Source organism: Armigeres subalbatus, chromosome 1 (genome assembly GCF_024139115.2).
Source record: "Armigeres subalbatus isolate Guangzhou_Male chromosome 1, GZ_Asu_2, whole genome shotgun sequence".
Classification (NCBI taxonomy): domain Eukaryota; kingdom Metazoa; phylum Arthropoda; class Insecta; order Diptera; family Culicidae; genus Armigeres; species Armigeres subalbatus.
The window spans coordinates 70,300,914-70,324,180 of NC_085139.1; the positions used below are offsets into that span (position 1 = coordinate 70,300,914).

Consider the following 23,267-nt stretch of genomic DNA (forward strand, 5'->3'; position numbering starts at 1 on the left):
CCATCCTTAGAAGGAACAAGCTTGTATCAAAAACGCCAAGGCTTCACTCAATGCCCAATTAACGAAAAATTAGTTATATTGAGTTATGTTTTGTATTTTTTTACGTCACCATTCCAAATTACTTAATTTTTAATGCATATGTTATTTTAAACATCTTCATTCAAAATCTTCAAGCTTTAGCTTTCAAGCATTGATCACATTAAAAAAAGAAGCTTCTGAAACGAGCTGTTTGTAAATGAGTCGATGTCTAAATGACCATAACATGCCTGCCTCCTCCTATTTCACTTTCATGTGGTTTTAGCAGTATTACACAGACCATGCCGAATAACTAAGTTTGATTTCCTGCACAGTCGAGTTTTCCAAGAAGCAGTTATTTTAGAACAAAAGCCAATATGTAATTACCCAAGAATGTTCAATCTTGGGTAATTATTTATTCTATTTATTTACAGCAAACTTTCAACATTGTTCCACATTTCCGCTGTAACACCGATGTGTCGAGACTTTCCCGTATGACGATCACATTTCAATGTGAGAGAGATCGAAGGGAATCCTTAGCAAACGATCACCTCTTACGTACATGTTCGTATTAGTATAGAGATGTTGTATAGCTGAGCACCAGAATGCTCGCCGATTCGATTCATTGATAAGCATTTGCTTCTCTCCGGTCCCCGGTTCTGCAGGGCTCAGTCAGTCGAGTTTCGGATCTAGTCACTGGAGGACTGGCTTCTCAAGACTATGGGACGGCGACAACGGATGACGTCGTTTGTGTTTGCGTAAAAAAAAACATCACAGAAGAGAAGAATAGTAATACCAACAGAACATACCGTAGTGTTCTCTCTAATCAAGTTTTGTGCTTGTTTCAATGAAAAGGTTCGCGTGAGCCATACCAGTTTCTGATTATTACTGCATAAAAGTAGCCGCGCGACGTAGTGAGCTACACAAGTTCTCAAGCTTTGGGAATTCCCAAACGATCGCGAAGTTTATCAGTCGCACAAGCTAAGCTGAGGCGCCAGTGTCGTCGAACCTCTGGTGAAAAATATTGTTTTGCGCAGAAATGGAGAAAAGGATATTCAGCGGCGTGATCGCGTTGAGTCTGATCGCGATTGTCTACAGTGCTCCACAGCTACCAATCTTTCAGCAACCTCCCGGTAACAATCCTGGTGAGTTAGAATCACTTGATTAGAAATTAGTGACACAGATCGTCAGAATGATCTTCAGACGTAAATGATAGTGATGATAGTGCAGAATTGAATGCGATTCAAAGAAGTTATCCTTGAAATGTCTGTTTGTGCAGTCCTGTGGTGCTATTTTTAAACTTAAATCTATTTCAGTATCCATTGGTGATAAACCTTCGGTTTATAAAAACAACAGCCGCAATGGTCAGAACGGAACCAGCGAACTTTTTGGATATCCTGAGGATCCGTCCGCGATCGAGTCGAAGCAAAACGCCAGGGTGAGTCGTCAATTTGCCGGCTGAAAGCATTCATCAATTGCAGTTTCTAATGCTTTCAGAATCGAACCCCGGTGTATATCCCAAACCGGTGTCAAAAGAACGAGATTCTCTATCCGGGAGATCAGGAAAGTGATTGGGTGTGCGATTGCAAACCAAGTAAGTATAACACCGAAGTAACATTGCGTTGCCGGCTATTTTACGACCGGAATGAACGTTCAAGTCTTTATCAAATTTCGGGACAGACGGGGGTTTTTCTTACTGACATCGGTCGGTAATGATTAATCGTGTGCCATTTACTCAATCTTTGCATACACATAGACGAGACGATTTCCATTAAGTTTGATTTGAGTTCTCGTATACTTCCTTCTATAATCTTATTTAACGGATTATTCGAATCTGAACTAGTAGATGCTTTGCAAAGCTTTTATGCCGGAAGTGGAGTGCATTGTTCCGAAGGTTCTATAAAAAGTGGTGACTACAGAGGAAAAAAGCGGTCGCTGTCGTCACTGGTCGAAACGAGGTTAGGGTTAAAGCGAAATGTCAACGCTAAATCAATACGTTTCGATAGGGCAAGTGGGTTGATCAACTCAGTTGAATTCATGCGATTTGCTGAAAGTTGAACATGTTAAGTGAAGTTGAGTTGAGTGAGTGAGTTGAGCGAAAATGTTTAGACGTTCATTTTAAGCGACTTGCTCGATTCGTTTGCCCTACACAAACATATATAACGTTATGTTTGGGATGAGAAACAAAAGGAACCGTAGCAACAATCTTTATCTGTAGTTTTTAACCTCTCTTATAACATATATGTTCGACAAGACTTACTTCGTGCATTATTTCATTTTGTTACATGTTTATGGTGTATCTTTATGTTTGTGATTTAAAAAAAATGTAGAAATTGCATGCAACGTGCGACTCGACAAAACGGCTTGTAACAATGGCGCCCAACGCGAGGCACTATTTTTCCTATTCTATAATCTGATTGTTTGTTGTATGTTTGTCCGGATTTAAGTAAAAAACCCTAAAGTAGGAAACTATATGTTAATTAGTGACAGACACAGACATCGAATCATTGATACTAAATGGCATTAATTGGTCGTGGTCCAAATAGGATAGGAATCCTATACAGAAATCAGAAGGGCTATGTACAAGCCACGACCGCACGACGTAAACTACGTACAAATTTGAAGCCTACATTTGGTTTGGGAAAACAGGGGAGACGCAGAAGATGTTCTTAGATACTATGCGAATTTCACATGTTAAAAATTCCCTCGTTTTATGGCAGCAAGTTTCAAATTCCGTTACTAGGGAGTCCACTATACACACTTAAAATTTTCCACCGATCTCGGCTGTGCAAATCTCGGTTAAAGTTCGTTAGCTGAAATAACGGCTGAATGAACGTATGATTACGGTGGCACCTTTGAGTGCCGCAGTAAACAAATTACTTTTTCAGCTGAGATATCAGCAGAAAGTCACGAACCGAGCGCTCGGCTGTGCGGATCAGGGCAAAAGAATCAAAAAATGCCGAGCTGAACTAAGTGTGTAGGACATTCTACTTCTTATCATGCTCTATAAAATTTCCAAGCTTCTGCTTTTCCTGTGTATTTTGCTATGGGCAGCACTGATAAAGAAACAGCTCCTGTTCATACACACTAGCTCACACACAATTAAATAAAAGATAATACCCCAAAAGTTGGTATTACCCTTGGAATTACCTATGGTTAAATCGCGCTAAGTAGTGGATGCATGAAGGGTATTTTTGATCCTGAATTTTTTACTGGGTTTTGAAAATAAAAATGATCAATTATCATTCTTAATCAATAGTTTCAATGCATTTGGAAATTGCAATCCGAATCGATTGATAAGAAAATCTCTGAAATCCATCAAAAGATAAAGGAGCTATTAGCGGTCGAAATTTCTCCTAATTTCGTGACGGTTTAGAATAAGAAAATTTTCATTTCACACCCTGTATCAAAGCCTCAATCCAAACCTGCCCCTTAAACGTAGTTCACGTCAAAAGTCAGCTTTGAATACAGCAAACTAATTGCTGTAGACAAAAAGCATAATACGCAATGAAAGTATATTTGCGGGTCCATCAGTCAGGACCAAAATCTCACATGAAACCTCATCAAATCTCGCAATGGGCACAACCTTGACGTCTCTCGCATGGCACCAAGAAAGAACTTGCATTATTTTAATTTGTTAGTTTTTACATGTTGATTATTTATCTTTATGTTTGTATAAAAAAAATGCTACATTGGCGCCCAACGTGGGACTGGTTAAAGCATTAATGAAGGAATCCTTCAAATTTCGCCGGAAAAGTCTAATGGATTTCACAAGAAATTCTTCCAAGTTTTTCCAAAACATTCATTCAGATCTTCCACGGGAAATAGTTTGAATTTTCTATGGGAAGTTCTTTGAAATTCCCAAGGTAAATTGTTTGGAATTTTAAGGGAAATTAATTGGAATTTCCGTGAAATATTCTTCGGAATTTCCATTGAAAAACATCTTCAGAATTTTCAGGGGAATTTGTTCCAAATTTCTACAGATGATTTATTCAGTATTTAAACGAGAAGTCATTCGGAATATCCAATGAGTATTTGTAGGAATTTCTACGAAAAAATCTACGGAAACTTTACAGCAAATTTTCTTCATAGTTTCCGCGGGAAAATGATCAAAATGTGTATTTCAGATGGAACTCTTGTTCGCTGGTCACTTCTCCATCTACGCTGCAGCTCTGACAGTATTTGCGTCACGACTCTGCTGACCACATTCTACGTGCCTTCTTCGTGACACATTCGCTCTGCGATGTTGTCCGCCCGTAGGGCAGGCATTCCTCTACGTACTTCCGCAAATCTTGGGCAATCGAATACCACGTGTTCTGGAGTCTCTTTCCCAAGCAATCAGAAGTTCGGATAAGAAGGGCTATTTTGGCTTAATCAGCTCTCATTTTAAGTAATTTTTTGTATGGTGGGAGCGTAAAAGTGAACTTTAAAGTTCCGTTAAGGATGCTTGGAACTTGATGCGAACCATAGTGAACCAATTAGTTCGGTTAGGAGTAAATTTAAGTAAAATCTGAACTTCTGGTTGCTTGGGTTGACATTCTCACACTCTGTACGTAACGGTGAATTAGTATGTCCAAACCGATGTAAGTACTTCCGGAAGCATCCGTGACCCGACAGAAACTGCGTCAGGTGAAACTTCACTTCACCATGCTTTCTGTTCATCCACACCGACAGGTTTGGGATGAGCCGGTGGGTCCACCTCCCTTTCTCCGTACTGTCCCACTCTTGTTGCCATCTCGCCATCGATCGGATTCTCACCTCCTTCCTTACGTTTCTGGTGTCTCTTCGCCGATAACACTCGATGTCTTCCTCCAGGGTGATGCAGATGGGTAGCATCCCAGCAATAACGCATACAGCCTCTGACGATATCGTTCTATATGCGCTCGCGACTCGAATGGCCATCAGCCGGAACACACTTTTCAGCTTTCCCCGGTTCCGCTTGGTTTGCAGTGCATTGCCCCAAGCAGGAACCCCATATCGCAGTATCGATGACGAGACACTAGCTAGCAGACGCCTCGTGCTGCTTCTTGGACCACCTACGTTTGGCATGATCCTCGCTATTACGTTCATTGCCGACTTTTCACAGGCGTAGTCAACGTGGCTGTTGAAATTTAGCCGATCGTCGATCATCACTCCCAAGTGCTTCAGTGATCGCTTCGAAGCAATCGCATGGCCTCCGATGACGATCTCCATCCGCTGGATCGCTTTGCAGTTGCTGACTAATAGCACCTCCGTTTTGTGGTGAGCTAGCTGCAGCTTAACACCGCTCATCCAGCGCTCGATCATGGCTATCGTCTCCATCACCGCTAGTGACACGTCGTCCGCAAAACCCACAATTTTCACTTTCCTGGGTAGCTGCAAAGTCAACACTCCGTCGTACATCCCGTTCCAAATAGTTGGACCAAGTATGGAGCCCTGGGGAACACCCGCTGTAACGCGCATCGATTTATGTCCTTCGTTCGTATCGTACATCAGAACTCTACCCTGAAAATAACTTTTCAGGATATTGCACAGATAGTTGGGGACCCGCATTCTGTGCAGCGCCGCCGCGATGGCTTCAAAGCTGGCGCTGTTGAACGCGTTCTTCATGTCTATCGTGACCACTGCGCAGTACCGATCTCCTTATCTCTTCTGCTTGGACGGCTTCTCAGCACTCTTGAGCACTGTTCGAATTGCATCCACCGTCGATACTGCTCTACGGAATCCGAACTGCATATTCGACAACCCGCGTTCTCCCTCTGTACATTTCGTCAGCCTATTGAGGATGATTCTCTCAAGGAGCTTCCTGAGCGTGTCTAACAAGCATATAGGCCTGTACGCGGCCGGATTGCCGGGTGACTTTCCTGACTTAGGCAGTGTTGGGGAAAGCGTGATTATACAAACACGATCCAGATAGCTGCTGTACTGGGCAACTTCATAGCTGCAATTATATTTCAAATTATACTTCGGGGATATACGGATAATTAATTTTACTCACATTTCTGTGTTTCGGTACTTTTGAAACTTTCCTACTCCTTCTTACGTCGACAACCGCCCTAGTTCAATTCTATAATAAATTTCAATTCGAGTTCACATACTTTCATATAAAGTGCATTTACGTACTAGATTCCCAAGTCAGTTGATAACCACTGCCACCTTACTGATATGCCGATCAATACACCGTCTAGATAAAACTAAAGGAAACATTTGGTAAACAGTTTGATAAGTTATTTCTAATCACGACTCACCCCACGGGTTCTAATTCAACCACTAATTCTATGGTGTTGTATTATTACAATTATTTTAATATGTTAGAATAACAACTGCGACTACTAGCTCAAACTCAAATAAATTGATTTCCATTCACTCTGCTCTATAGTCATCAGCGAAAACGAACTACTCTGACGGCCTTTGTTATATGTATCACTAAACAATCCTGCCTTGTGCTTCTTGCCCCTCGGCCGTAGGTAATCAATAGATACGCGCGCGAGTGACCAGTTGTTTCACTACACCATCCGACTGATCGTTTCGCACAGTGGGTGCGACAACATCCCCTTCCCCGTGAACTAACGGGTCTACTGCAGCGCTGTCTTTAGTGGCTTCTTCGGATTCCTTCTTTATGTCCAAAACTGCCAGTTTGACCGCAGCTCTCGTGAATACTCCTTTGATTGTCTGGACCTTAGCGCTCCTTACATGACCTCCTCTACCTTTGACTACCTCCAGGATGCGACCTTTTAACCACGAACTCCTTACCTTGTCGTCCATTACGACCACAATGTCTCCTACCTGTAACGGTTTTACCGTGTCGAACCATTTCGATCGTCGGCTCAGCATCGGGAGATATTCCCGAATCCATCGCTGCCAAAATCCATCCACTAATCGCTGAGCAAACTTATGTCCACTTCGTAATGCAGCTCCGTCGTCAGTTGGCAGCGTAGCTGGTTGTTTTATACCACTAGATCCATACAACAGGAAATGATTTGGCGTGAGAGCTTCGTGATCCGCCGATCCCAAAGGAATATATGTTAACGGACGACTGTTAACTACGGCTTCAACTTCCAGCAGTATTGTCTGTAGAACCTCGTCGCTCGGGTGTCGTGTTGACTCTGTGATGGCTTTCATTCCAGTTTTTACGGATCTGACCATTCGCTCCCATGGTCCGCCCATATGAGGTGCAACGGGAACGTTGAATCTCCATGTTGTTTGAGCATTGGTGAAGGTAGATGCACATTCTTCGTTGATGGCACGGATTTCGTTGGCCAACTGACGGCTTGCCCCAATGAAATTTGTTGCATTATCGGAGTACACCTCCGCTGGTGCACCCCTTCTTGCCACAAATCTTCGAAACGCCATCACGCAGGAATCAGTAGACAGGCTGTTTACGACTTCGAGGTGAATGGCTCTGACAGTCAGGCATGTGAAGAGTGCCACCCACCTTTTATCTGTTGCTCTTCCCACTTTGACTTCCAGAGGCCCAAAGTAATCGACTCCCAAGAAGGTAAATGGTCGGATGAATGGTGTGAGTCGAGCTCTGGGGAGCGGTGCCATCATCGGAGGACGTGGAACTGCTTTTTTTACTTTACACATCTGGCAATTACGTGTAACTCGGCGAATTACTGTTCGAAGGCCGGGTATGTAGTACCGCTGACGAATTTCATTGTGTACCGTTTCTCCATTTGCGTGAAGATATTTTCGATGAAAGATATTCACTAGAAGTGTAGTTCCAGTATGGTTTTTAGGAAGGATAACGGGATATTTTGTTTCATAAGCTAGGTTCGGTGCTTTCTCTGTGCGGCTGCCCATTCGTATAACACCTGCGTCGTCTAAGAACGGAGTCAGTGTGTATATGTGACTGGACTTCGTCACAATTTGTTTCTCAGTGTTGTTACTCAATAGAGCAACTTCATCCGGGAATGCTTCAGCCTGAATTTGTCGCAACAACGCTGTTTCTGCCATCGCGAATTCTTCTTTCTGTAGTATTCTGTAGTGGCCACCCGTAGTTCGTTGATTTTTGAACTTTGATACTGCTCGAAACACATACGCCGCAGTCCTTAGTAGTCGGTTCCAGTCGGAAAAACGTGTTAGATCAAACAAACTATGCATTGCATTCGCTTGGTGCAGAAACATAGGTCGCAGCTCCTGTGGTGTTGCGCTAATTACCCTGTTGTTCGATGGCCAGTAATTTTCGGAATCGTACAGAAACGCCGGACCTTGAAACCATCGCTGATCAGGTTGAAACCTTGGCCCGCTTCCCCACTTAGTTGCATCATCGGCAACGTTCAGCTTTGTAGGAACATACCTCCATTCGTCAACGCTCGTTAGAGAAAGAATCTCAGCGACGCGGAATTCCACGAATTGATGGTATCGCCGATGCTCCGACCGTAGCCATGACAGGACTGTAGAAGAATCTGACCAGAAATAGCGGCTTTCGATTGGTAGTGTCAATGAAGAGATGACGCTTTGCGTGAGTCGCGTTCCAAGCATGGCAGCCTGTAGCTCAAGTCGAGGAACTGACAATGGCTTCAATGGTGAAACTTTGGTTTTCGCTGCTACTAATGCGCATCTTCGGCCAGTTCCTTTATCCAGTCGCAAATATGCTACTGCAGCGTATGCCATTTCGCTGGCGTCAACGAATACATGGAGCTGAAGTGCATGAGGTCTCACTCCACTGAAGAAACATCTAGGAACCTTCACGTTACATAATTGGCTGAGTAACTCGATCCAGCGGTACCACATATCATGAAGATAATCAGCTATTGGTTCATCCCAATCGGTTCCGGACCTCCAAATCTCCTGCATGAGTATCTTTCCATGTACTACGTAATGAGCAATTAATCCGAGGGGATCAAATAGGGTCATCACTGCTCGCAAAACTTGACGCTTTGTTGGCACGGTACTGCTCTTTACTAGTTGCTGTATATTCAGTAGGGCCGCCGTATCAAAAGTAAACACATCCTCCGTTGTCGACCACACCATGCCTAGAACGCGCTCAGTTTCTCCCTGCTTGTCCAAATTCATCGACTTGATAGCGGATTTTGCTGATTCCCCCAGGAGCGATAGTACTGTCGGAGAGTTCGAGTGGAACTTTCCAATCTGAAACCCCGCGGCTGCGTGAATCATTTTCACCGTACTTATAAGTTCAACCGCCTCTTCTTCGGTCTCCACACTATCTAGAAAATCATCGACGTAGTGATTTTTGACTATGCCTTCAACCGCTCGTGGATGGGATTCGGTGAACCGGAGTGCGTTCCGGTTTTTTATGTATTGCGCTATACATGGGGAGCAGGTCGCCCCAAACGTTGCGACATCCATGACGTACACTTGCACTTCATCTCTCTGATTGTCTCGCCAAAGGAACCGCTGAAACTGTTTGTCCTTTTCTTGTATCCGAATTTGATGAAACATTTCAGCTATATCACCGCAAATGGCGATGTTGTACTGCCTAAATCTCAACAATACAGCCAACAGAGGTACAAGAAGATCAGGTCCTTTCATCAGCAAATCGTTAAGTGCCACACCTTGAACTTTTGCGGCAGCGTCCCATATCAGGCGTGTTTTTCCTGGCTTTTTCGGGTTTTCCACGACACCCAGAAGAAGGTACCAGGTGTGATTCGGTTTGGTTGTCTCCAGTTCCTCTTTGGATGCTTTGTGAGCGTATTTTTTTTCGATATAGCCATCCACTTGTTGTTTTACTCGTTGACGCAGACCAGGATCACGCTCTAGCTTTCGTTCCAATGATTTAAGTCGTTGCAGCGCCATGGGGTAACTATTTGGAAGCGAAGGATTGTCGACCTTCCACATAAGGCTGGTTTCAAACCGACCCTCTTTTAGTACCGTCGTTTCTTCCAACAACTTCAGTGCTCTTACATCAGCTTCAGCTTCTATTTTTTTCGTGACCGCACTCTCTTCTACTTGGAAGAACTGTTTCATCGCGTCATGTAGAGCACGGTTACTGAACATATCAGTGTGGTGAAAATTAACACGCTCAATAGTACGCTCCGCCTCTGTCTGTCTTCCGAACACGCTCCATCCCAGCCGTGTTTTATCTGCTACAGGTCCATCACCGTTTCCCTCGCGCAGCTTCTGTGATGTTAACAGACGAACATGCTCTATGCCTATGATCATGCGTGGAGTCACGTTTTCATAGCCTTTGATGGGCAGTCCCTTTAGGTGAGGATACTGTTCAGCCATGGTTTCATAGCAGAACGACTGCTCGGGAAGCTTCAGTTCCTGCACTGTACGCACGTTGCCAATCGTAAACTTCATCTTCATTCCCAATCCTGCGATCGTGATACTGATAATCCGGGATTCCGTTTCTTCGCTCATGATCTTTCCCGTCCAAGTCAACCGGAGAGGTTCGGTTGGGCCCGCGACTCCCAGTAGATCCGTTACGCCTGTCTCAATGATTGTTGTGCTGGAACCTTCGTCTAAAAGGCGAAAATGTTCACCTGTTTCCCATTTCCAGAAACAGTAACCGGAATGTAGCGGAAAAGTGAATACGACTGTTCGAAGTGGTGATTTTGGTGGACTACTTGACTGCTGCTACCAGTATTTGTAGTTGTGGTGGATGCTTGTTGTTGCTGGGTCTTTTGTGTTTCGTGGAGCAGCCAGTGATGTTTGCTAGTACAATTGTTTTTACCACATTCCTTCTTGGATCGACAAGGCCACTTGCGATGTGGAATAAGGCAACTACGACAAAGGTTCTTCTGTCGAACTGCCTTCCACCGTCCTTCCAAGTTCAATGATTTAAAACTCATGCAATTCAAGATTTGATGTCCGCTTGATTCGCAGTACGAACAAAGCTTGGGCCGTTCACTTTGTTTCACGACATGCTTCTCTTCAGCTCGGCTTACTTCCTCAGAATGGACAAACAATTTTTTCTTTAGCCTGTCTCTCTCTTGCCGTTGTTGTTTCTGTCCACTTGTTACATCAACATTCAAGGTGAGGTCGGATGCAAGATCCACAAGATCCACCATGAACTCATTGAACGTCTTGAGATTCACTTCGTCGTGAGAGCGTTTGAAAGCCCCCCACTGTAACTTCAACAATGTGGGCAGCTTTTCAACGAGCTCTTGTAGGAGCATGGGGTTGGCAAGATGTGCACGCTGTTCCGAGATGATGATATGGTCAACTAGGTTTTGTACCGCTAACCCGAACGCTATGATAGTTTGCAAGTTATCAGATTTCGGCGGAACTGCGCTGCGCACTTTCTTCAGCAATGAGTTGATGAGATTTTCAGGCTTTCCGTACAACTTGTGAAGTGTTCCGATCACGTGGGGTACTGAAGCTGGTAGTAACAGGCGACTTCTTACTGCCTCCAATGCTGAACCCTTCAAGCAGCGCTGCAGGCGTGCTAAATTCTCCGCGTCACTGTACCCGCACGTATCCGTCGAGTTTTGGAAGGAACTGTAGAATATGGGCCAATCTTCCGGGTTACCCGAAAATGTTGGCAAGTCACGCGAGATAACCTGTCGGGCTGCAATCTGGGACGGCGTGGGACCTGTGTGTCGTTGTTGGAAACTGTTGGCTTGTGAAGTACATGGAGGTGCAGTGTGTCCTGAAAATGACTGCACTGGGAGTGGAGAGTCAACTCGTGCCGATGTTGGTATCGGTGTATGTCCTTCCGCTGCGCTACCAATGCTCGATATGGCATTCATCCGAGTACTGCTAGAATTAACGGGCACAGATTTCGCTGCTATTGGTAATCTAAACCTGACTACGGGTTGAGATATTGATCCCAGCTGTTGTGTTGTCCAAGTCGTAGATGCCTGTGGATGCGTGTAAGGGGAAACGAGCTGCCTCGCTGAGAACTGTCCTGTCGCCGAGTGAGTGGGTAACGTTTGTCCTACTGACGTTGGAAGTGCATTTTCAAGATCATGATAGAACTCAGATCTGAAGCAAGTGTTATTAAACTGAGGTAGTGCAGACGCCGTAGAATACATTCCTACGGGTTGCTCACAACCGAATAGCACATTTGGTTGGGCGATGTTTCTATGCGGAATCCACTGACGAGCTTGTTCGCTAGAGTGCACTGTAGTTGTAGTTTCCCGAGCTGAGGGATGGATATCGTGGTCAGTTTGATGAAGCTCTGTATACATCGGCAATGTTGGTGTTTGCATTACATTTTTCACGGCAGTTATGGAATTTCCCAATTGTTGTTGTGTTGCACCGCCACAGGCCACAGAGTACGCTCCCTCTCCAGTTGTCCCATGGATTGTATCCCACCGTGTGGAATACGGCAGTGATTTACTTGCTTTGTGCATCACGTGTGACGCCGGCTGCTGAACAGAATTGAAATTGGATAATATAGGACGGTCGAGTGAGGTAATTACTGCCTGTGGAGCTACACCCATTGATTCAGCCAGATTACTCGATGTAAACGCAACTGAAGTACCAAAATCGATCGCAGTACTCGAGCGAGGTACTGCAACTGACGCGACTGGCACCGTTGGTGGAACTGACGAACAAATTACAGTTTTACTTAAAGAAATATCCATATCGACAGGCGTAAGGATCGTTCCTCCTAATAGCGAACTACACATCCGCTGCTCGTTCATTGCTGGTCCCGATTGTTGGATCGTCTTCGTAGCTATGGGTGGTACTGGTTCTTTCATGGTCTTCTGACTGCTCGGTGTTGATGAATTTTGGGGAGGAAGCTCCAGCTGCGCGTTTGTCACATCGTGTTGCACTGACTTAGCCAGAGTTTCTTCAGACTGCATTCCACCGATCGTTTCGACGCCATTTGGATTTTTGGCCAACCACCTTTCTAATCTTTCCCGCTTCGTTTTTTCACTGACAACACTTCGCCGACTGCCTCGATCGTCTTCGTCCTCTATCTGCTTCAACAGTTCGTACTTCTGCTTAAAAAATTCCTTTTCAGCCTCAATCTCCTTCATGCGAAGACGGTTTTGGACCTCCAGCTCTTCCAAGGCCAATTTCAACCGTAGTGAACGCCTACTTGATGTAGAGCTCCTCGCTGACTTCGCAGTATTTACAGCATCTTGTTCATCATTGCACTGCTGGCAGCACCAGGTGGCGTTTCCTGCGCCAGTTGCATCGGGGGCTCCAGCACACACTAGATGTTCCTTTCTCCCGCACAATTCGCAAATGATCATCTCATCCGTGTCATCCCTATCGCACTTTTTGCATCGATGCTTGTCTGATCGGTTATCAGCCATACTACGGCTGATTATCACCAAACTACGGCGATTCACTACTACACTGAACTTCAAAAAACACAGCACTCGACTGTTTCGACCCGGCACATATGATAAATTTGATTACGCGCCGGCTACACGCGGAATTGGCTAAGAAGCTATGATACAGGTTTGGGATCTTATCTTTAAAACGGTGGATGCAGCTTTCTTTGTAGCGTCATCAAACTCCGGTTTTCCTTGACTGGAAGGCTTCGATCCGAACTTAGACTTCTTTCCAACTCTGGATAAGAAATCTATGAAGAATGTTGGGGAAAGCGTGATTATACAAACACGATCCAGATAGCTGCTGTACTGGGCAACTTCATAGCTGCAATTATATTTTAAATTATACTTCGGGGATATACGGATAATTAATTTTACTCACATTTCTGTGTTTCGGTACTTTTGAAACTTTCCTACTCCTTCTTACGTCGACAACCGCCCTAGTTCAATTCTATAATAAATTTCAATTCGAGTTCACATACTTTCATATAAAGTGCATTTACGTACTAGATTCCCAAGTCAGTTGATAACCACTGCCACCTTACTGATATGCCGATCAATACACCGTCTAGATAAAACTAAAGGAAACATTTGGTAAACAGTTTGATAAGTTATTTCTAATCACGACTCACCCCACGGGTTCTAATTCAACCACTAATTCTATGGTGTTGTATTATTACAATTATTTTAATATGTTAGAATAACAACTGCGACTACTAGCTCAAACTCAAATAAATTGATTTCCATTCACTCTGCTCTATAGTCATCAGCGAAAACGAACTACTCTGACGGCCTTTGTTATATGTATCACTAAACAATCCTGCCTTGTGCTTCTTGCCCCTCGGCCGTAGGTAATCAATAGATACGCGCGCGAGTGACCAGTTGTTTCACTACACCATCCGACTGATCGTTTCGCACAGTGGGTGCGACAACAGGCAGCAACACCAGCTTCTGGATCTTCCACATTTCTGGAAAATTGCCTTCGTCCAGGCACTTTTGCAGCGCCTTCCTGAACATGTCCGGGTATGCCAGGATTGCAGCTTTTAACGCAACGTTCGGTATTCCATCCGGACCCGGTGCTTTCTTCGCTTTCAGGCGTTTAGTCGCTTCTGCAAGCTCACTATTGGACACTTGTCGATCTACGGGGTTTGCTTCTCCTTCTTCGTCGTACGGTGTTGGCGGCCACATGGTCGGATTATGTTTCGGGAAAAGACCCTCCACAATTGCCTTCAACTTGTCCGGGCACATTTCAGCTGGCGTCGATGGGCCTTTGATTTTCGCCATCACGACCCGATACGCGTCCCCCCAGGGGTTGGCGTCAGCTTCTCGGCACAGCTCCTTGTAGCAGTCTGACTTGCTAAGTTGGATAGCCCGTTTCAATGCGGTCCTAGTTTCCCGGAACACCGCTTTGCGTTCCTCTCTCTCTGGTTCCGTCCTTGCTCTCTGTGCCCGCCTCCGAGCTTTGAGGCAAGCAGCGCGTAGCGTACTGAGCCTGTCGTAAGTAAGTAAGCTGGACCAGTAAGCTGGACACCGATTGCTTCTCGGTTCTAGTTTTACGCCTTCCGGATCCTGTGAACCATGTCCTTAATCTCCTTATGGACGTTGTTCCTCCCATCCACGAAATTGTGGAGTTCCTCCACCAATCTCTTCGCGGCCACTATTTTCGGCTTTTGTGGGGGCTTGTCCAGCTTGCTCTGCCCTGGCCGTTGCTCTTGCAGCTGCAGTTATTCCTGCTTCTTCTGTTCCTTTTGCTCCTGCTTCTGCCGCTGTTTTTGCTGTGGCACTACTGCCACTGACGGAGGTGATCTCACCATCCCACTACTGGCGAACGGGTTCGCCGCTCCTGCATCTGCTTCTGCGTGATTTGTTGAATCATTCATTCTATATGGTCCTCCCTCCAAACCGTTATCTCCACCCGTCGTACGTAGTCGCTTACTTACTTACTTACTTATGGATCCTATACACCTCCGGTGGTGCAAAGGGCCGACTTGAAAGATCTCCATCCTGAGCGATGCCCGGCTATCGCTTTAACCTGTTGCCAGGTTAGATTTCGGTCGACTTCTTTTATTTCTTTATTGAGGCTTCGCCGCCATGAGCCTCTGGGTCTGCCTCTGCTGCGATGTCCCGCTGGGTTCCAGTCTAATGCTTGCTTACAGATTTCGTTTCCGCCCCTACGTAGAGTGTGGCCGACCCAGCCCCACTTCCGATCCCGAATTTCTGTTGTTATCGGCCTCTGGTGACAACGACGATGGAGCTCGTTGTTTGAGATCCAGTTGTGAGGCCACCAGGCCCGAATTATATACCGCAGGCATCTGTTAATGAACACCTGCAGCCGTTGAGTGTTCTCCACTGATACACACCATGTTTCGCTAGCGTATAACAGCACAGATTTCACGTTAGAGTTGAAAATTCGTATTTTGGTGCGTTCACTTATCTGCCTGTTTTTCCAGATATTTCTTAAACTCGCAAAGGCAGCCCTTGCTTTCTTGATCCGTGCGCCTATGTCGATCTTGGTACCGCCGTCTGACGCCATTTGGCTACCAAGATATTGGAAGCTTTCAACATTCTCCACTGGTTGCCCGGCTACTGTGAAACTGGAAGGAGTCACCGTGTTTACATCCAACGATTTGGTTTTGTTGACGTTGATGACTAAACCTGCCGAGGAGGAGCGATCGGCAAGGTCGTTGAGCTTACTCTGCATATCAGAGCGCCGTTGCGCGAGTAGTGCAACGTCATCCGCCAATTCGAAGTCGTTTAGGTGCTCCATGGTTATAGGCTGCCATAACAGCCCGCGGTTTGGTTCACGGTCAATCGCATCTACCAGAATCTCATCGATTACGATGAGGAACAGTAACGGTGATAGAATACATCCTTGCCTCACACCAGCTACGACCCGGATAGGGTCGGACAGGACCCCATTGTGCAGCACTCTACACGAAAAGGCCTCGTACTGTGCTTCGATGAGGCCGATGATTTTCTCAGGAACCCCTTGCGTCTCAGGGCGCCCCACATATTCTCGTGATTGAGACGGTCGAAAGCTTTTCGTAGTCAATGAATACCAAGTAAAGGGACTCTTGGAATTCGTTGACCTGCTCCAAAATGATGCGGAGCGTGACAATATGGTCCACACAGGATCTTCCGGCACGGAATCCGGCTTGCTGCCGCCGGAGAGTCGCATCGATCTTCTCCTGAATCCGGGCTAGGATAATTTTGCACAGAACTTTGAGAACGGTACACAGCAACATAATGCCTCGCCAGTTATCGCATACAGTCAGGTCACCCTTTTGGGCACCTTCACTAAGATACCTTGCATCCAGTCGACCGGGAAAGTTGCGGTGTCCCAGATATTACGAAATAAACGATGCAGTAGTTGAGCGGATGTCATGGGGTCAGCTTTGAGCATCTCGGCTGATATGCGGTCGACCCCTGGGGCTTTATTCGATTTCATGCTTTGGATGGCTGTTTGAATCTCTAGCAGTGATGGAGCTTCGGTATTGACGCGTGTTATACGTCGGATCCTAGGCAGGTCATGCCGAGGTGGTGATGGCCTGGCTGGCACTTGAAAAAGTTGTTCGAAGTGCTCGAACCAGCGTTTCAGCTGGTCAGTTGGGTCGGTTAATAACTGATCATTCGCGTCTTTCACAGGCATCGTTGCATTCATCTTCGCCCCGCTTAAGCGTCGTGAGATATCGTAGAGGAGGCGAATGTCCCCGGTTGCGGCGGCTCTCTCTCCTTCGTCGGCCAGAGAGTCTGCCCACGCTCGCTTGTCCCGTCGACATGAGCGTTTTACTTCCTTCTCAAGAGCCGCGTATCGTTGACGGGCTAAGACTTTGGCTCCTCTGGTTTTCGATCGCTCTATCGCGGCTTTGGCTTCTCTTCGCTCCTCTATCTTTCTCCAGGTCTCATCGGTGATCCATTGTTTTCTCTGGGTGCGTAGTTCGCCCAGATTGTTCTCGCTGGTGGTGATGAAGGCATTCTTGATGGCGGTCCATTGGTCTTCCACGCTGCCACCTTCCGGAATATCTGCAGCACGCGTCTCCAGTTCTTCAACGAAGGACCGTTTCACCGTGGCATCTTCCAGTCGGCGTGTGTTGAATCGTCGTCCAACTTTTTCCTCTTGCCGACGAATCCGCGCAATGCGCAGGCGTATTTCGCCGATGAGGAGGTGATGATCAGACGCGATATCGGCACTACGTTTATTCCGTACATCAAGAAGGCTCCGTTTCCATTTTCGGCTGATGCAGATGTGGTCGATTTGATTTTCTGTAAAGCCGTCACGGGAGACCCACGTGACCTTGTGAACCGGTCGATGAGGGAAGAGCGATCCCCGATCACCATGTCGTTATTACCACAAAATTCTGCGAACAGCTCTCCGTTTTCGCTCATTTCTCCGAGACCATGGCGTCCCATAATGCGCTCATGGTTCGAGTTGTCGGATCCGATCTTCGCATTGAAGTCGCCCAAACAGATCTTGATATCACCCTTCGGAATTCTATCTACGACGGCATTGAGTTGACTGTAGAAGTTCTCTTTGTCTTGCAGATCGGCAGCATCGGTTGGCGCATAACATTGGATTATAGTAAGGTTTCGGACCCGTGTTCTAAATCTGGCAACGATTATCCTTTCACTTATAGGTTCCCACTTCATAAGCGCAGAGTGTGCCTGAGCGCTTAGTAGGAAGCCAACTCCGCGATGCCGGGGAGCGTGTTCACCTCGTAAGCCAGAGTATAGCAGAACTTGTCCCGACGGCGTTCTGTGTTCTCCAAAGTTTGGCCAACGGACTTCACTCAGTCCCAGGATCTCAAGCTTCATGCGGCGTGCCTCATTGGCAAGTTGTGCCAATTTACCCTGCTGGGCTAGGGTTAAAACGTTCCATGTTCCTATTCGTGTCCGTTGTTTCGCGCTAAGAGTCGTCGCCGTAAAATCAGTCCGTATTCTTTCATTATCGGATTCTCGAACAAATTGATGTTTCGGGAACAGTAGGTTGTTGGCCCAAGGTTCCCTATCCACCGGGATGGGGCTGCCATCTTAGGTATAGCTTCCGGGGAATAGCATTTCATACTCAGCCGCTGGATGCCAGAACAGACGCTGTTGGAGCCGCACCTCCTTGGTGGACAGACGCTCGATCAGTCAGGTCATATTTGTTTAAAGTCCCACCCAACACCAGGACTAGGCTAGTGCGCTTTGAGCGGCACACGGTCGCTTTGATAGGGCCTGCTTGGGGACACATGCAGCTTTTATAGAAGTTCAACAGAGCCCACTGTCGAACCCCACCACATCCTAGGCAGACCCCACAGTACGCACCCTCTCACTCTAGCTGATGTCAGAAGGACAACAGTGCCCAGGCTGCACTACCAGCTAAGTACGCAACCCTTAGCTGGCGGTCAATTGTCATCGGAAGACCCGTGGAAGCGTGAGTATTGGAACTTGTGAGGACCAGAGCTATGTTAGGCGCCCCTTCCCGGATGTCAACTCACCATTTCGCAGCCCTGTAGTCGCTTATGATCCATGGATTATCTTTGCAAGCAGTGAGCAGAGCTAATCGCGCAATCGGGAAAATCTCAACCGAGCCTAGTACCAAGAAACTTGGTGGACGAGTATTGAACGTATTCGGAGGAATGCTAGTTTTTTACCGGGACGGAGGTGGCCGTACTGTTGGCCCACTCGCCATTTCAAGCCGGTGTCACCCATCCTTACTCAGGGAGTAGAACAGCACGACCGTCAGCCCAATGTCGTCGTTTCCAATCCACTATCCAGATTCTGTCCGTTGTCGTAAGCCGTGACCAGTATATCGTAATTAGGACCTTACTGGTATCGATCCTAATGTGCCGGTTGGCACTCCTGTTGATGGGGCTGAAGTGCTTTGGAAGCGGAACGGGTCGCTTGTACAGAGCTGCTTGTAGACATGTGGTTTTTTGCAGAGATTCAACAGAGCCCACTGTCAAACCTCCGCCACGTCCCCTAGGCAGATTCCGCTTGGGCTGGCTGGGAACCAGTGAACTGGTACCAGGGCCCGGTCATCTCCCGAGAGAAACGCCGATTGGTGGTTTTTCATTGGCGCTCGGGAACAAGAGCTCCCATGAGGTGATGTCTGTGTGTGCGTGTGTGTATGTGTGTGTGTATGTGTGTGCGCAAAATAATCTCACTCATTTTTCAGGCACTTATCCTTAACCGATTTGCTCGCAACAAGTTGCATTCGACGCGGAATCTTGTCCAATTGTTTCGTATTGAAAATTGGCCCAATCGGACTATGGCCAAAATATAATTTTTTACAAGAAAAATTCTCACTCACTTTTTAGGTACTTACTCTTAGCTAATTTACTCGCAACAAGTTTCATTCGACGCAGAATCTTGTCCCATTGTTTCGTATTGAAAATTGGACAGAACGGACTATGAATTTCGAAGTTATGGCCAAAATTCATTTTTTTACACAAGAACTCACTCATTTTTCAGGCACTTATCTTTAACGGATTTGCTCACAACAAGTTGTATACGACGCAGAATCTTGTCCCATTGTTTCGTATTGAAATTTGGCGTAATCGGGCTATGGGATTCGGAGTTATGGCCAAAATTGTTTCCTATTGAAAATTGGCCGGATAGGACTATGGGCTCAGAAGTTATGACCAAAATACTTTTTTTCATACCAAAAGTGCGTAGAAATTACTCACTCGAAAAAAACGAGAAAGGCACCATCACCGCTAGGTGGATTAATCTGTTTTTTTTTTAATTGTTGATATTCGGTTTAACACCGGACGGCGCCTCGAAGACGCGGCAAAGGTTCGACTGCTCCTAAGCAAGCTGAACACTTCGTTCCATGGAAAATACGTCAACTTCGGTAGACTTCCCAAGTATCGTCATGATTTCAAGTTAGATGAAAAGGTTTCCAAGCTGAAGCTGTTCGGCCTGCCGAAATCTATTTCGCTGCGATGGTTAACATGCATTGCGAAGCATTCCAACCTTCGACGCTCTAAAGCGATCAACTCAAGGCCTTGCGATTTATCTGTGGACTTCAATTATCTTATCCCGGAACGCAGGTATCTGTACCATGTTGATTTTCAAGCATGGAGCAAACAAGACTACGTCCGCGACCGCGAGACGAGACTGCGACTGCTACAACCAGCAACCAGAAGAAGTCACGGTATGAACATTCTGTAGCAAGCAAAAATTAGTTCGTCATCATCAAGATTCACCGTCATCTCGTATAGCAGACATAGGACATCATCGAAAGATTCGCCACTCGAGCTACTGAAGAGCAAGCATTCACAGCTTTCGGTGATGGTCTCAACATCATTTCAGAGTTCTGGACAGACATCACAATTAGTATCTAACGTTACCTAGGAAGGACGATTCTTCGTTGCATAAAACCCCGATTTGAACGGGCTGTTCGACCTTAGCCCCGTGCACGACCGAAGGAACTGTGGAGCGACTCAAGCAAGAATCGACCACGTCAAAGCTGAAACAGTGTACTGTCCGAAGTAACCCGTGGCCTGAAGTAGAACTGAAGTCTCGTAAGTAGAAACGGAACTTCAACGACTACAAGACAACGGCATAATTTCTTCTGTTCGTTTTTCCGACTGGGCAGCACCGATAATCGTCGAACGGAAATCGAACAATTTCGGTGCTTATTTGTAGAGACTATTTATCGGTTCTTAATGAAGCGTACCCAGTTGTACCTGTTTCCTTTACTTCACACACCTCAATTTGTCAGACGGCTACCGACAAGTAGAGTTTAACGAGTGCAGTACAGTACAGTTGGCGCCAGGCACGTTTCAGCGCATAATCGGTATTTGTAGTAGATAAGATCAGGCGGTACCTTTAAATATTTGTAAGACTATTGTCGTGACCCAGACGAGGGAAACCCTACGCTGCGCTGGTCGAAACCAAGACGAACACGACCAAATTTTTCAGTTCTGGTATGAGTTTGTGAGTATGGTTTTTTACTTGAAGGTGCTTGAAGTTCGAAAAGTGTCGTTTTGCCATGTTCGAGATCCAATTTCTCGGATACATTGTGTAAAAGATGGCATCCGCCCCGCTTCAATGAAGACGAAAGCCATCTCTCAAATTCCACCTCCTCAAGACGTTCCGCAGCTCCGATCCTACCTTGGTGCAGTGAACTACTACGGCCGGTTTGTCAAACAGATGGAAGAGCTGAAGGACGCCCGGTGCCACAATAAAATAACTTCAAGAGATGTTCTGCAAAACTAGTGTCGGACAATGGAACACAATTCACCAGCGAGGATTTTCAGCAGTTCTATCGTAGCCACGGAGCACATCTTCGAGTATATCAACCACAATCCAATGGGCAGACTTAGTGATTTGTCAAAGTGTGGACTGAAGAAATTGGGTGAGGGTGAAACGCCTTCAACTCTCGAACATCTCCAAACATTCCTTTCCGTCTATAGACATCGATGCCCAACAGAAATTCACCCCACATCATGCTTCCAACAGAAGAATTTCTTAGCAGGCCAGTGAGAACGACTTTGGATCTGCTAAAGAAATTTCAGGATCGAAAACGAAGCTTTATGTTTTCATCCGACGTTTCGGATACATGTACACATGCCTTTATCAAGGAATTTACTGTGCTCCGTTCTATTAACCCTCAGCTTGGAAACTATTTCGCCGTAATTGGTTTGTCTTCCTCAGCTTAAAAACTAGCTTGTTTGTTTGTTTTTACCCTAGTTGTATCGAATTGTTATTGTAAGCAATTGGGGCCAACACGATGATACTTTTATGTCGCCGGAGACAGTGTGCATCCAAAACAGTTTACCATTTATCTATTTAAAATATATCTTACATTGAAAATCTTTTGTCTTCTTTTCACAGCATACGTGTACCATCCACCAACCAGACAGTGTTACCAGCTGTTCACCCAGGCGTACTGCGACGAGCGATACATGGTCACACTGGAACCGGACGCCAAACATCCGCAATGTGTTGTGAATGATTGCTATAAACGAAATGAAAATTTGGTGCCTTTCGGTAATGAGTGTGTTCAACTGAATGCATATCACAAGAATTGTTCACACCACCAACTGAAACAGATAGTTTCCGTTAGGGAAGAGGACAACAAATTAGGATGTATCAATATTTCGGATGTTCTCGATAAGAGACCTATGCCAAGCACAATGGAATTGGATAGAACTGCAAACGCTAATCGTGGGCCAACACAACGCTATCGTAGACAGTAGACAGTTTAGATGAGCCCGATGGTTCAAATAAAACGGCTTCATTTTGATACCCAAGTACAAAAATATGTTTATGTATTCTTCGAACTTCTCTGAATGTACCTCACAGATCCACTGGGTGTTGTGTAAATGTTCTGTCCGTTGTCTTAATGCTATATTGCCTCTAATCGCATATTAGTCCCATATAAATTTTCGTCGTTTTCTAGTTAGAATTCCTTATTTTCTCCATTTGATTTTTTTTTTAATGGGACTAATATGCGATCATAGGCAGTATAGCCGTTAGGTGTTTACTCTGTACGACCTCTAGACGAAGACGATGATTCTGTTATTAAAAAAACTTAGCAGACCGTTGGAATATCTAATCAAATTATTTCGATAAAACACTCGAAAACGTTAATATTTCACTATTATTCTTTACTTATTAAATTCGTATTCTACCTGATTGATCTACTTTGCTCGTTGCGCACCTCAGTTTCTTGTGCTACTCGGATCGCTATCCAGAACCATTTTCACCGGGTTATTGTCCGACATTCTGGCTACGTGGCCGGTACACCGCAATCGATCGATTTTCGCGATGTGAACAATGGATGATTCTCCCAACAGCGTGGTTCATTCGCCTCCTTAATGTACCGTCTTCCATCTGCACCCCCCGCTTTTACGCTTTTCTTCCAAAATCTCCAAGGGCGCACTCGTGTACAGGTCTCGCGACCGTAGAGGACTACTGGTCTAATGAGCGTTTTGTAGATAGTCAATTTGGCAAGGCAGCGAACTCTATTCGATCAGAGCATTTTGCTGAGTCCAACGTACATACGATTTTCCTGACATCATGCGTCTCCAAATTCCTGTGTTGGTGTAAACAAGGGCAACCCCTCACAAAGAACAACAAATG

The 23,267-nt window shown here is 45.7% G+C and overlaps 1 protein-coding gene across 1 annotated transcript; it reads left to right on the forward strand.

Moving 5' to 3' along the window:
• The first annotated feature begins 673 nt into the window (after positions 1–673).
• On the forward strand, positions 674–22,444 carry LOC134227012 (uncharacterized). The gene is made up of 4 exons (XM_062708196.1): positions 674–1,160; positions 1,332–1,453; positions 1,513–1,609; positions 22,017–22,444. The coding sequence occupies exons 1-4, from the start codon at positions 1,055–1,057 to the stop codon at positions 22,379–22,381; spliced, it is 690 nt and encodes a 229-aa protein (XP_062564180.1). The 5' UTR covers positions 674–1,054; the 3' UTR covers positions 22,382–22,444.
• Positions 22,445–23,267: the final 823 nt, after the last annotated feature.

Excerpts from the sequence above, each read along its gene's own strand:
- LOC134227012 (XM_062708196.1), top strand. The coding sequence starts at position 1,055 with ATGGAGAAAAGGATATTCAGCGGCGTGATCGCGTTGAGTCTGATCGCG. Across the intron at positions 1,454-1,512 it reads AGTCGAAGCAAAACGCCAGG|AATCGAACCCCGGTGTATAT; the intron begins GTGAGTCGTCAA and ends TAATGCTTTCAG. Across the intron at positions 1,610-22,016 it reads GGTGTGCGATTGCAAACCAA|CATACGTGTACCATCCACCA; the intron begins GTAAGTATAACA and ends TTCTTTTCACAG.